General features: G+C 46.4%; 1 protein-coding gene across 10 annotated transcripts in view; it reads left to right on the forward strand.

Moving 5' to 3' along the window:
* MINK1 (misshapen like kinase 1) overlaps positions 1-15,040 on the forward strand; it is a 274,895-nt gene that overhangs the window by 204,567 nt on the left and 55,288 nt on the right. For 8 of the 10 annotated variants that reach the window (XM_073623000.1, XM_073623005.1, XM_073622998.1 and 5 more), the window contains 2 exons: positions 1,623-1,754; positions 13,273-13,503. In XM_073623000.1, the coding sequence (XP_073479101.1) occupies positions 1,623-1,754; positions 13,273-13,503 (363 nt within the window). The remainder of the gene's footprint in view (positions 1-1,622; positions 1,755-13,272; positions 13,504-15,040) is intronic. The other 2 variants (XM_073623007.1, XM_073623008.1) reach the window with 1 other exon arrangement.

Consider the following 15,040-nt stretch of genomic DNA (forward strand, 5'->3'; position numbering starts at 1 on the left):
ACACGGGGCGGGCACGAAGGGGTTAAGTAATGTGCTGACTTTCTTGCTGGTTTCTGTCGTAGGGACCAGTCCCTGCTACTAATTGTGCTAGAGTAGGGGAGGGAATCCTTTAAAGTAGAACTATACTTGCCTTCAATCCAGAGATGCACCATCCCGGAACTCCCTGCTGGTCACTGACCTCACCAGGCAGTCAGCTTCCTGGTCTTGATCGCCGCTGTCATTGGCTGGGCTGAGATGACATCACTCCCTCGCACACGGACAGGCAGGTTAAGTAGCTTTTTTGCAGAAGAGTCAAAGCATTTTTCTTCTGCATTAAGACCCCTTTCACACCAAGCCGCCCCGGGTATCAGCAGTGAAGCGGCGCTCTTTTTAGCGCCGCTTTACCATCGTTTTAGCGGCGCTGTTCGGCCGCTAGCGGTTTTAACCCCCTACTAGCGGCCGAAAAAGGGTTAAATCCACCCGGAAAATCCCGGCGGAGCGGCGTTTTGCCGGTGGTATCGCAGAGCTGCCCCATTGATTTCAGTGGGGAGCAGCGGTGGAGGAGCAGTGAGTTCACCGCTCCAAAGAAGCTGCTGGCAGGACTTTTTCTGAGGCCCTGCCAGCGCATCGCTCCAGTGTGAAAGCCCTCCGTCTTTCACACTGGAGTGCATGGAGCAGCTGTTTTAGGGCGGTTTGCAGGTGCTATTTTTATCACTATAGCGCCTGCAAAACGTTCCAGTGTGAAAGGGGTGTAAAAATCCTGGCTGTCTGCCGATTCTAACTTCCATGTTTTCACTCCACTGGGAGGCAATTGGCCCTTCAGAACAGTCAAATCAAGACCTAAAATTCAAAAAAGGAAGTGAGAGAGGGGGAAAAGCAAAGGAAACCACCTTGTCTCAGAAACCATAATGGATACAACAATAAATATAGCAATATACAGTATCAGTAACAATTTATGTATTGTTACACTAATTCAGGTTTTTATTGCTGTTTGTGTCTCATTAGGGAAACTTTTCTTCACTTTCTGTCTCAGAGACACTTCAGGAAGTGAGAGAAAATCTCTTTGAAGTGAAAATAAATCCCACTTGGACAGTTGTCACCAGAACAAGTATACCTATTGTAAGACTTCCCTTTTCCTCCTGTTCCTGTGACATCTGTAAAATTGTGGATTTCTCATCGCTTTCTGTCCCAATGACATTGTGCACCAGGACAAATTGAGAGGGTTAATCTCCCCAGTGGGGTCACTGACAACAATAAAAACCAGATAGGGACTCTAACCAATCCACCTCTGTGACCAAGCCCTGGTAGGCGGGGCGAAACATGTCAGGAGGCATGGCCGGAGCAACGCTGGCTGAGGCCATACACAGCCATATCTGCATATGAAGCACTGGGTCGGTCTTGATTATCCAGTTACCCCACATAAGTCCACACTCCTGAATTTGTGCCTGATGCCTGCTTCCACTTTATGAATACTGGTAGGGACACCTGCTTTTGAGCGGCGCTCCATGTCCACAAGTGATCACAAAAAAGTAAGTTTAGGCTTCAAATACACTTAAACATCCCAGAAACCACTTATGTATAATACTGTACATATACTGTATACTGTCTTATCTGCATGACTATGTGGTACTTCACTTCACCAGGTGGAGGAACGCTCAAGACTGAATAAGCAAAACTCGCCTCTGTCCATCACTAAACTCAGCTCGGTGGATTTGTCGGGGCCCCAGTCGCAGACGCCTCCCTCCCAGAGACCGCTAGATTTTCAGGACCATAAGGTATAATAGGCTGCAGACTTCTGTAACAGTGCCACCTTGAGGAATTCTCCATATTTACCACATGTCTTGGCTTTGACCATAAATGAATGTTATTCAGTATACATAAAGTCTTGTCAAGATAAACCTGGGCAATCCAGACCAAGCATGTGACTTTGAATCTGAGGTTAACCATGTGTCAGGAGTCTTTCTTTTGATCCTTTAAAGCCGTCAACTCTGGTCTTTTTCTTTCAGAACGAGTAGGGTAGGGATAAAGTCTAATGCCGCGTACACATGGTCGGACTTTCCGACAACAAATGTTTTCGATGGGAGCTTGTTGTCGGAAATTCCGACCGTGTGTAGGCTCCATTGGACATTTTCCGTCGTAATTTCCGACAAACAAAACTTGAGAACTGGATCTCAAATTTTCCGACAACAAAATCCGTTGTTGGAAATGCCGATTGTGTGTACACAATTCCGACGCACAAAATTCCACGCATGCTCGGAATCAAGCAGAAGAGCCGCACTGGCTATTGGACTTCATTTTTCTTGGCTTATCGTACGTCTTGACGTTCAGAATTTCCGACAACATTTCTGTGACTGTGTGTATGCAAGACAAGTTTGAGCCAAAATCCGTCGGAAAAAAATCATGGATTTTGTTGTCGGAATGTGTGATCGTGTGTACGCGGCATTACAGTACAGACAGATGGAAACCGCCACAACCTATAGCTGGCCTTTGCAGCAAGGAGCACATGGAAGGGCGATGCATGTAAAAAAGAAAAATTCCCAGCTCCCTTACCAACCAGCATGCAACAGACCCTGTCTAACAGTTTTGTTAAAACCAAGGGGTTTATTTTGCACAGTGGTCTCTTCACGGCACCCCATTATACTGCAGTCCTGTCAACTGTATAAATTTTGAGAGCCTCCAAAGTTGGAGCACACCTTTTAAGAAGGGGTGGGCTCCCTCCAGGCATACCTGCCCTTAATCTATCCATTATTATATATGTGCTCCAACTCAAGATTGTAGAGTTAGGACTGCAGTAAACGGGCCCTGCATGACGTGGCCCTGCAACTTACACATATATTTGCAAATGTATGCAAACTAAACCCCTTCCTTTTAATGTGATCTGTTACAGGACAATTCAGTTTGTTGCCAGCTGCTTGGTACATGAGCTGCAAATTTTTTTTCGTTTTTTTTGAAGGCCTATAGCCTGTCAGGGTTTTATTGCCACCTGCGTATTTGGGGAAATTTCCCTTTACTTCATGTCAAGACAGAAAATGAGGGGAAATCTCTCCAACAAGGTACAGACAAAAATAAAACCACATCTGTAGTAGAGTGAAGAAGGGTTACAATGTCTGATAATAATGATTTTATTGCCATCTGTGTCTCCCTGTCCCGATGACAACCACACCTTCTTTTTTTTGTACAGATGTCACAGGTATAGGAAGTGAGAAAGACCTCTCCAAAGAGGGTCACAGGGAAAAAAAATGATAGCAATTTTAACCCTTCTTTACTTTATCCAAAACTAAAATGCACATTTGGATGAAGATCGTCTTTTTTTGTGAAACGTAGCCTCGCTGACCAGTTGGGAAAGTTGAAGAGGAATCCAGAGATAACAAGTTGACACGCCATAGGGACCAATTTACATTTGCGTTCGGGGCTGCGTGCGATTACATGCAGGAACCCCAGCGGGAGTTCCAGGTGATTCGCCACAGAAAATCAGGTCCACTCGCATGTAATTGCCCATGGAGACTGTCTGGACCTCCTGGTTCAGTCACTCGCAGGTAATTGCTCCATAAGTGGACCTGATTCGCTGTGGCTAATCGCCGTTTGTTATCTTCTCCCCCAGCTAGCTGTCACAATTTAAAAAAAAATAAGTGGCTGTGCGGGGCTCCGCCCACCCGGCTGTGTCAATTATTCACAGTGTTCTGTGAATGGAAAACTACAAGTCCCGACAGCCTTTGCAGCTGTTGGCTTGTAGTTCTCAATGAACTACCATGGCGCTGTGAGCGTTGTGGTAGTTGGATTCTTCCTGTCAGCATGTATCAGCATAGGTTTATGACACCCCCTCCCCATGATCGCTCAGGCCTGGTTATAGGCTGCTCAGGCACGGAGAATTGCATTGTGGGATGAGGAAGGGTGGGGGGAGCCTACTCTCTCCTGTTGTCCAAATCTCTGGAGTTGGCTGACAGAGGGGTTTTTCTTCCAGAAAACTTCGTTTGGCACCCTATGTGACTCAGTACCCAGCCATCACTTTAGCTTCATTTTTATTTTTAATAACAGTAAAGGTTACTTTAGAGATTGTTATTGTTTCAGTTACTGATTTTTAAACTATGGTAACCCCTGAACCCAATCAAATTGACATGCCTTTTCTCAGTTGAAAGTTCTGAGAATTACATTTTATTTCTTGCACGAGTTTAACTATTTTCCACAGAAGTAATTGTGTCGTCAGTATGTGACTTATCTCAGTCTAGCTAAACCTACCGACCATCCATTGTGGGTCATCATAATTCATATCCATGGTAGGATGTCTCATTTCAGACCTTGTCATTCTCTTTATTTATTCGTTTATTTTTTCTTCATTTCGCTGTATAATTCTCACCAGTGAAAAGCTGTTTCATTCAAATAGCTGATTTATTCTCCTGGGATACACTGGGGCTGACTTTAGCATGTTAGGACTGCTAATATAGACTGCAAGACTGTGCGCAGCTTCATAACAAATTTAAGCACCAGTGGCAAATGTCTGAGGAGTATGCTGAAATGGGGACGTTTGGGGAGATGAGCCTTTACAACTAGTCTAATGCCTTTTACAAACTGGCCAATGTGACTTAAAGTGGTTGTACCTGTTTATTTGCAGTATTCTCTTCTTTACAGATGTTCAAAGTACTGAATTGATTCATAAAGCTTGTTTGAGCTGGCAAAATGCATAGGGTGGGGAGATGACACATTTCACTCTGCAGAGCTCAGTGAGAAGAGTTCTGATAGCTGATTGGAGGGAAGAGACACCCCCCCCCCCTTTACACAACACACAAGAACAGAGCTGAGGCTGTCAATCATCTGGAGGTCCCTCCCCTGTCACCATTTTTCTCTTGGTGTCTGGAAAACTTGTCCGAAATGATTCATGCTGATAGCAGAGTAGGGATGAGCCGAACACCCCCCTGTTCGGTTCGCACCAGAACATGCGAACAGGAAAAAAGTTCGTTCGAACACGCGAACACCGTTAAAGTCTATGGGACACGAACATGAATAAACAAAAGTGCTAATTTTAAAGGCTTATATGCAAGTTATTGTCATAAAAAGTGTTTGGTGACCTGGGTCCTGCCCCAGGGGACATGGATCAATGCAAAAAAAAGTTTTAAAAACGGCCGTTTTTTCAGGAGCAGTGATTTTAATAATGCTTAAAGTCAAACAATAAAAGTGTAATATCCCTTTAAATTTCGTACCTGGGGGGTGTCTATAGTATGCCTGTAAAGGGGCGCATGTTTCCTGTGTTTAGAACAGTCTGACAGCAAAATGACATTTTGAAGGAAAAAACTCATTTAAAACTACCCACGGCTATTGCATTACCGACAATACACATAGAAGTTCATTGATAAAAACGGCATGGGAATTCCCCAAAGGGGAACCCCGAACCAAAATTTAAAAAAAAAAATGACGTGGGAGTCCCCCTAAATTCCATACCAGGCCCTTCATGTCTGGTATGGATATTAAGGGGAACCCCGGCCAAAATTTTTTAAAAAAAATGACGTGGGGTTCCCCCTAAATTCCATACCAGACCCTTCAGGTCTGGTATGGATTTTAAGGGGAACCCCGCGCCAAAAAAAAAAAAAAAAAACGGCGTGGGGTCCCCCCAAAAATCCATACCAGACCCTTATCCGAGCACGCAACCTGGCAGGCCGCAGGAAAAGAGGGGGGGACGAGAGTGCGGCCCCCCCTCCCTCCTGAACCGTACCAGGCCACATGCCCTCAACATTGGGAGGGTGCTTTGGGGTAGCCCCCCAAAACACCTTGTCCCCATGTTGATGAGGACAAGGGCCTCATCCCCACAACCCTGGCCGGTGGTTGTGGGGGTCTGCGGGCGGGGGGCTTATCGGAATCTGGAAGCCCCCTTTAACAAGGGGACCCCCAGATCCCGGCCCCCCCCCTGTGTGAAATGGTAAGGGGGTACATAAGTACCCCTACCATTTCACGAAAAAAGTGTCAAAAATGTTAAAAATGACAAGAGACAGTTTTTGACAATTCCTTTATTTAAATGCTTCTTCTTTCTTCTATCTTCCTTCATCTTCTGGTTCTTCTGGCTCTTCTGGTTCTTCCTCCGGCGTTCTCGTCCAGCATCTCCACCGCGGCGTCTTCTATCTTCTTCTCCTCGGGCCGCTCCGCACCCATGGCATGGGGGGGAGGCTCCCGCTCTTCTCCTCTTCTCTTCTTCTTTTCTTCTTTTCTTCTTTTCTTCTCTTCTTCTCTTCTTCATTTTCTTCTCCGGGCCGCTCCGCAATCCATGCTGGCATGGAGGGAGGCTCCCGCTGTGTGACGGCGCTCCTCGTCTGACAGTTCTTAAATAACGGGGGGCGGGGCCACCCGGTGACCCCGCCCCACTCTGACGCACGGTGACTTGACGGGACTTCCTTGTGACGTCACGGGGAATGCCACAGGGAAGTCCCGTCATGTCCCGTGCGTCAGAGGGGGGCGGGGTCACCGAGTGGCCCCGCCCCCCGTTATTTAAGAACTGTCAGACGAGGAGCGCCGTCACACAGCGGGAGCCTCCCTCCATGCCAGCATGGATTGCGGAGCGGCCCGGAGAAGAAAATGAAGAAGAGAAGAAGAGAAGAAAAGAAGAAGAGAAGAGCGGGAGCCTCCCCCCCATGCCATGGGTGCGGAGCGGCCCGAGAAGAAGATAGAAGACGCCGCGGAGGAGATGCTGGACGAGAACGCCGGAGGAAGAACCAGAAGAGCCAGAAGAACCAGAAGATGAAGGAAGATAGAAGAAAGAAGATGCATTTAAATAAAGGAATTGTCAAAAACTGTCTCTTGTCATTTTTAACATTTTTGACACTTTTTTTGTGAAATGGTAGGCCCTTACCATTTCACACAGGGGGGGGCCGGGATCTGGGGGTCACCTTGTTAAAGGGGGCTTCCAGATTCCGATAAGCCCCCCGCCCGCAGACCCCCACAACCACCGGCCAGGGTTGTGGGGATGAGGCCCTTGTCCTCATCAACATGGGGACAAGGTGTTTTGGGGGGCTACCCCAAAGCACCCTCCCAATGTTGAGGGCATGTGGCCTGGTACGGTTCAGGAGGGAGGGGGGCCGCACTCTCGTCCCCCCCTCTTTTCCTGCGGCCTGCCAGGTTGCGTGCTCGGATAAGGGTCTGGTATGGATCTTTGGGGGGACCCCACGCCGTTTTTTTTTTTTTTTTTTTTTGGCGCGGGGTTCCGCTTAAAATCCATACCAGACCTGAAGGGTCTGGTATGGAATTTAGGGGGAACCCCACGTCATTTTTTTTTTTTTTAATTTTGGCCGGGGTTCCCCTTAATATCCATATCAGACCTGAAGGGCCTGGTATAGAATTTAGGGGGACTCCCACGTCTTTTTTTTTTTTTAATTTTGGTTCGGGGTTCCCCTTTGGGGAATTCCCATGCCGTTTTTATCAATGAACTTCTAAGTGTATTGTCGGCAATGCAATAGCCGTGGGTAGTTTTAAATGAGTTTTTTCCTTCAAAATGTCATTTTGCTGTCAGACTGTTCTAAACACAGGAAACATGCGCCCCTTTACAGGCATACTATAGACACCCCCCAGGTACGAAATTTAAAGGGATATTACACTTTTATTGATTGACTTTAAGCATTATTAAAATCACTGCTCCTGAAAAAACGGCCGTTTTTAAAACTTTTTTTTGCATTGATCCATGTCCCCTGGGGCAGGACCCAGGTCCCCAAACACTTTTTATGACAATAACTTGCATATTAGCCTTTAAAATTAGCACTTTTGATTTCTCCCATAGACTTTTAAAGGGTGTTCCGCGGCATTCGAATTTGCCGCGAACACCCCAAATTGTTCGCTGTTCGGCGAACTTGCGAACAGCCAATGTTCGAGTCGAACATGAGTTCGACTCGAACTCGAAGCTCATCCCTATAGCAGAGGAATGAAGCAGAAGACAAAAATGACACTTGGTGCTTTTAATTTAGACAAGTACACACTACAGAGGGATATGCTTTATTCATATTTCATGTCTGAGGTTTACAACCACTTTACTGCCCAATTTTGGGAATGACCGTATTTATTAGTGTATAACACACACAGGCGTATAACACGCACCCCAATTTTAGGAGGGAAATTTAAGGAAAAAAAACTTACATTTTAAATAAAGAACTTTGAAGCAAAATTAGGGTCACAGCTCATCAATGCACCCTGCTCAGTACCCATGTGCAGCCTATAAATTGACCAACAATGCAGCCTATTCAGTGCCCATCTGCATCCTCACCTTTCCCATCATTGCAGCCTCGCCAGTGTTGGATCATCCCTGCTGTCTCCGAGGGAAGAGGAGGAGCAAGCGCCACTGAATTACAGAGAGCCGCGATCTCCTGTGTACCCGGCGCTCCGTCACTCACAGCCACGCCTCCTGGCCCTGCTCATATGATAGACAGAACAGTGGCCCAATGCGGGGCCAGGAGGCGTGGCTGTGAGTGACAGAGCGCCGGGTACACAGGAGATTGCGGCTCTATGTAATTCAGTGGCGCTCGCTCCTCTTCTCTGAGACAGCAGGAATCAGTGTATAACACGCACCCACGATTTTCCCCTGATTTTAAGGGGAAAAATGTGGGTGTTATACGCCGATAAATACGGTACATAAAACTACCCTTGTGTCCTGCACAGCAATGTTTAAATGCTTGTTAACTCTAGGAGATGAGGGATAAGGTGTAATGCCTTACTCCTCTATCCAGCACTCTCCCTCCATCTGTGGGACTAGTCCCCCCAAGCCTTTACTAGACGACTCTCTGGGTCACCAATGACATCATCAGGTGCAGTGCAGGGCCAATAGCCCTACGTTGTATGTGAGGACAACGAGGGACCGTCCACAAATTGCAGTGGCAGAGAGCGCCGAGGCAAAAAGTAAGTATTACGACTAACAAGGTGTGTCTAAAAAGTTTGGTGAATGGTCCGATATCTCAGCGGCAACATGGGCCAGGCGCATGCACGTGCTTGTCCAGAGACACGTTGAGAAGTGCCACTTGGCGTGGAGTACACGTGACCGTCAGGGTAACCCCGCAGAGGGCAGTCAAACAAAGTCAGTGAGAGAGGTAGGGTCACAGTGTAACAGAGCAACACGTGAACATCAAGTTCTGCTACAAATTGTGGAAAACCACGGCAAAGATGCATTGAATATTGGTGCAAGTATACGAGATGGAAGCTTGGAGCAGAAAATGTGTTTAGGACTGGTTCAAACATTTTCACAACAGGATGAGTCAGTCGGGTCGGCAGAACTCCAAACATGATCGAGTGAGTGCGACAAATGCTGGCACAAGATTGGCGACTGACACTACGATGGATGGTGGAAGAATTGGGCATTAGGAAGGACACGGTACGCACCATCGTCCGTGAAGATTTGGGTAAGCGGAAGATCTGTTCCCGGTTTGTGCCGCACAAGCTGATGAACAGAAAGCAAAACAGATAGAAATCTCTGGAGATTTCTTTGCCATGTGTGACCAGGATCCATCCTTTCTGCCAACCATCATCACAGGGGATGAGACCTGGTGGTATCAGTTCCATCCGGAATCCAAGTGGCAATCGATGGAATGGCATTCACCGTCTTCCCCGCGGCCCATAAAGAGTCGCTTGCAAAAGTCCAAGCTAAAGAATTTGTGAAAGGCGCACGTTTTGCGGACATGGCTACAATAGAAAAATGTGTGACAGCGGTTCTGCGATCGCTTCCTAAAGAGGCCTTTGACCGTTTCAAGAAGCTTTCTGAACGTTGCCAAAACTGTGTTGTGAAGGGTGGTGATTATTTTGAAGGCCAATAAAGGTAACATGTATATTCGGTTTGTTTTCTGATTCCATTCACCAAACTTTTTTAGACACCCCCCGTATTCCTCATCCCCCTTGAATTAACACACATTTAATCTTTGCAGTGCAAGGGTAATTGGGCTTCAATACTTTGGTTTGGCAGTTTCATGTGGCACAAATGGCAAAAATCCCAAATGGCATATCTTCTTTTAAGCCTTTAAATCGCAATCGCATGTCCTCAAATTCTCCTAGGTCTTCGAAGATGTGTGACAGGTGGGCATTACACTCAGAACCTGTTACATCACTGCCAGAAGTAATGTATGCACACATGTTACTTTAGTTTCGAGGATAATTCTTTAATTTATGGAGATGAAGCTGACTGATCCCAGAAAAGTATTTTGGAAATGTACATGAGGGAAAGTTATTTATTTGTTCTATGTACATACAGTGCGGGAAAACAGTATTTGATCCCCTGCTGATTTTGTACATTTGCCCCCTGACAAAGAAATGATCAGTCTATAATTTTAATGGTTGATTTATTTTAACAGTGAGAGACAGAAAAAAAGTTATAAATTGATTTGCATTTTAATGAGTGAAATGAGTATTTGATTCCCTATCGATCAATGAGATTTTTGGCTCCCAGTTGTCTTCTATACAAGTAACCAGCTGAGATTAGGAGCACTCTCTTAAAGGGAGTGCTCCTAATCTCAGCTGGTTACCTGTATAAAAAACACCTGTCCACAGAAGCAATCAGATTCCAATCTCTCCATCATGGCCAAGACCAAAGAGCTGTCCGAGGATGTCAGGGATAAGATTGTAGGACTACACAAGGCTGGAATGGGCTACTAGAACATCGCCTAACAGCTTGGTGAGACGGTGACAACAGAACTGGGTGAAAGTGTTGTGGTCAGATGAGACCAAAATCGAGCTCTTTGGCATCAACTCACCGTGTTTGGAGGAGGAGGAATGCTGCCTATGACCCCAAGAACACCATCCCCACTGTCAAACGAGGTGGAAACGTTATGCTTTGGGGGTGTTTTTCTGCTAAGGGGTCAGGACAACTTCACCGCATCAAAGGGACGATGGACGGGGCCATGTACTGTCAAATCTTGAGTGAGAACCTCCTTCACTCAGCCAGGGCATTGAAAATGGATCGTGGATGGGTATTCCAGCATGACAATGACCCAAAACACACGGCCAAGGCAACACAGGAGTGGCTCAAGAAGAAGCACATTAAGGTCTGGAAGGGGCCTAGCCAGTCTCCAGACCTTAATCCCATAGAAAATATGTGGAGGGAGCTGAAGGTTCCAGATACCAAACGTCAGCCTTGAAACCTTAATGACTTGGAGAGGATCTACAAGGAGGAGCGGGACAAAATCCCTCCTGAGATGTGTGCCAACCTGGTGGCCAACTACAAGAAACATCTGACCTCTGTGATTGCCAACAAGGGTTTTGTCACCAAGTAGGAAGTCATGTTTTTCAAAGGGGTCAAATACTTATTTCACTCATTAAAATGCAAATCAATTTATAACTTTTTTTGAAATGCGTTTTTCTGCATTTTTTTGGTAGTCTGTCTCTCACTGTAAGACCCCTTTCACACTGGAGCGTTTTTATCAGGCGCTATAGCGTTAAAAATAGCGCCTGCACACTGGAGTGGTGCGCTGGCAGGTCGTCAGAAAAAGTCCTGCCAGCAGCTTCTTTGGAGCGGTGAAGGAGCAATGAACTCACTGCTCCTCCACCACTGCTCCCCTTTGAAATCAATGGGGCAGCAGTGCGATACCGCCAGCAAAACTCCGCTCCGGCAGCATTTTGGGGGCGGATTTAACCCCTTTTCGGCCGCTAGCAGGGGGGGGGTTAAAACCCCCCCGCTAGCGGCCGAAAAGCGCCGCTAAAATTAGCGCCGCTAAAATTAGCGCCGCTTTACCGCTGACGCCGGTGGCGGCACAGTATGAAAGGGGTCTTAAAATAAACTTACCATTAAAAATTATAGACTGGTCCTTTCTTTGTCAGTGGGCAAACGTACAAAATCAGCAGGCGATCAATTACTTTTTCACCTCGCTGTACTGTGCTGCTTGTTCAGCACTGCTATGCAGGAAGCACACAGTATATGGTATAAGTAAACATGCCTTGCTCTCATATGCAGATGCATTTAGAGAAACATTTTTGAAAGGATTACTCGCTGGCAAGGTTATCTGTGTTATACTTATCATATTTTTGTACATGTCAAAAAAAAAATTTAAGCGAACCTGCACGTTGCATATGCAATGCAAACTAATATGTACATAAAGAGTCCACTTCTAATTCAGCACCCTGCCACCCCTATGTGTTTCTGCAGCCCTATCTCTAGGGTTGCTATGGGAATTCCAACTTTTAGACAGCCATTTATTAATCAGTGACCCCTCGGCACTTACCCCCACCCATGTGACAATTCTGAGGCCTGGTGATTGGCCACTTAGACGCCAAGTCCTGCATTATGGGAAGAGTGCAATTGTGTGTTCCATTTTCTGAATTGCACATTTTTTTTTTTTAATTTCTTGTGGCTCTGGAGGGACTTGGTGAGGGAAGAAGCCTTATGGTGGGGTCTGTGCAACTCGTACTAAAGTTTTCAACCTGTGTGCAGAGTACAGGTTCACTTTAAAAACAGAAAAGTAGCTTCTTATTAAGAAACAACATACTTCTGTGTGTAGCTGCAGAAAAAAAGTACTGTATTTATCGGTGTATAACACGCACCCCAATTTTAGGAGGGAAGTTTAAGAAAAAAAAACTTACATTTTAAATAAAGAACTTTGAAGAAAAATTAGGGTCACAGCTCATCAATGCACCCTGCTCAGTACCCATGTGCAGCCATTAAATTGACCAACAATGCAGCCTGTTCAGTGCCCATCTGCAGCCTATAAATTGACCAACAATGTAACCTGTTCAGCACCCATCTGCAGCGTCACCTTTCCCATCATTGCAGCCTCGCCAGTGTTGGATTATCCCTGCTGTCTCCGAAGAAAGAGGAGGCGTGGGCGCCGCTGAATTACACAGAGCCGCGATCTCCTGTGTACCTGACGCTCCGTCACTTACAGCCACACCTCCTGGCCCTGCTCATATGATAGACAGAACAGTGGCCCAAGGTGGGGCCAGGAGGCGTGGCTGTGAGTGACGGAGCGCCCGGTACACAGGAGATTGAGGCTCTATTTAATTCAGCGGAGGGTGGGAGCTTGCTCCTGTACTGGTAGGGCTGAGCACCCACAGCTGGCTGTGTCTTAGCAACATCATAGCAACAAGGCAGGATGGGATGATGCCCCCTCGCTGGCAGTTTTTCAGCCTGACTTTGGGAGGTACATAAATGGCCCACACCTATAGCAAGGGCATTATCCAAATTTAGTTGAAGCTACATAGTTTGTTTTATCTACAGACACCCATTATCTGCATAGACAGTTTTTTGGTAAACTAACCCTGTAAGGAAAGGATAAGCATCTCAGAATCTCTGTGTTAGTCTTTCAGTCATTCCATTCACTCATATGCTCATTCCATCATCCATATCTCCTTCAGCCGCTCCGAAATGTTCCACAGAACCGCATAGTCCTCAAACCTAGTCCCCGACCAAATTCCCTTCAAGATCCAGCACCTGTTCCCAGTCGTCAGCCAGCCATCGCCCCTCCCGTCTCTCGGGGCCAGCTAGCCCGTCAGAGTTCAGACCCCTCACCGGAAGGGGTTATACCCTCCACTCGACCAGACAGGGGACCCTGGGTGAAAATGGAACCAGAGGCCCCACCTCCTAAGGTAATGGGGCCATGGCGTACCTTTGCTTGCCATAGGTTCCTGTCCATTCTGAGTCTTCCTTCTCTTATTCTGCTTCTAATTCTTCATCTCGTGTCTGTTACTGAAAACCTTTACTTACTGGCTTTTACATCTGAGCTCTTGAACACAGTCTAAGCTACTGCTGCATCTTCATCTAATCCTGTGTTTCCCAAACTTTGCTTAGTTGTGTAACTAGTCTACGAACATCCATTTACTCACATGTATTCTCAGTGTCATCAGTTGAAAGTGTTCATTACTACCCTCTAAGGGTATCATTGATCAGAAAGTTTTTTTTTTTTTAATTTCTTTATTTAAGGGAAGCAACATTGCTATGCATCCAAAAGAGTACAGAGTCAAAACTGTTAACATACAATGGTATATAGTCTGGGTCAGAGACCCAACATACAACGGCATACAGTCTGGGTCAGAGACCCAACATACAACGGCATACAGTCTGTGTCAGAGATCCAGCAGAATGATGTAAGGAAAGATGATTACCCATCACTGGTTCACATTACACTCTTTGGGAAACACTTTTCTAACCCGTTCTTCTTAACCGTTCTTCTCGAATACTCTTGGTTGAGGGTCCTGTCAACTGTAACGCTAAGGGTTCGCTTACACTTTCTTCAAAATGTGGCATTGGACACACTTCCTTAAAGCACTCTGAATGCCAATCAAAGTGCCTGTCGCTAAATATAACTGTAAGCTTACAGTCCAGTTTACATGTGGTGGTTGCTTTTACTTTTAAATGATACCCCATGTTGCTTTCTTGGTGCTTTAAAGCATCTCCAAAGCCTCCATAGAAGTCTATGACAAAGCTTGCTAACAGAACTGGAAGCTTTTGAGGGGCTTTTACTCAGTTTGCTTTGTTTTGGAGGTATTGCAGGTATGAGATATCCCAGGATGCACTGGGGAAACCAGCAAGCGAACTCGAAAGATGTCATCAGCAGTCACATTTAGTTTGTTTATATATAGTCTGGAATTGTCTGGTGCAGAGGTCCCATCTGGTGTACAGTGAGGGGCAGCAGAAAAGTGAGTGGGGCTCAGATTGGAGTGGAGAAACTAGCAGACGGCACATGTGGTGTGCAGCATGGGAATGCTATAGCAGAAGGTAAGCAGGGACCGGAGAGTGAGGACTGAATGGCGGAGGATCAGCAGAGCTGTCAAACAGGAGCAGGGGAAACTAGCAATGTCACACGTACGTGGTGCACAGCGTGGGGACACTATAGCAGGAGGTGAGCAGGGCCAGAGAGAGAGAGGAGGAGCAGCAAACCAGAGGATCAGCTGAGCTGGGGGTTACTACTGAGTGGGGGATCCACAGAGCTGGGGGTACTACTGATTAGGGGATCAGTAAAGCAGGGGGTACTACTGAGTGGGTCATCAACAAAATTAGGGGTACTACTGAGTAGGAGATCTGCAGAACGAGGTACAAATGAGTTGGGGATCTGCAGAACGAGGGTACCATAGAGGTTGGGATCTGCTGAGTGGGGGTACTACTGAGCCAGGGTTCTACTGGCTC

Source organism: Aquarana catesbeiana, linkage group LG03 (genome assembly GCF_042186555.1).
Source record: "Aquarana catesbeiana isolate 2022-GZ linkage group LG03, ASM4218655v1, whole genome shotgun sequence".
NCBI classification, from domain to species: domain Eukaryota; kingdom Metazoa; phylum Chordata; class Amphibia; order Anura; family Ranidae; genus Aquarana; species Aquarana catesbeiana.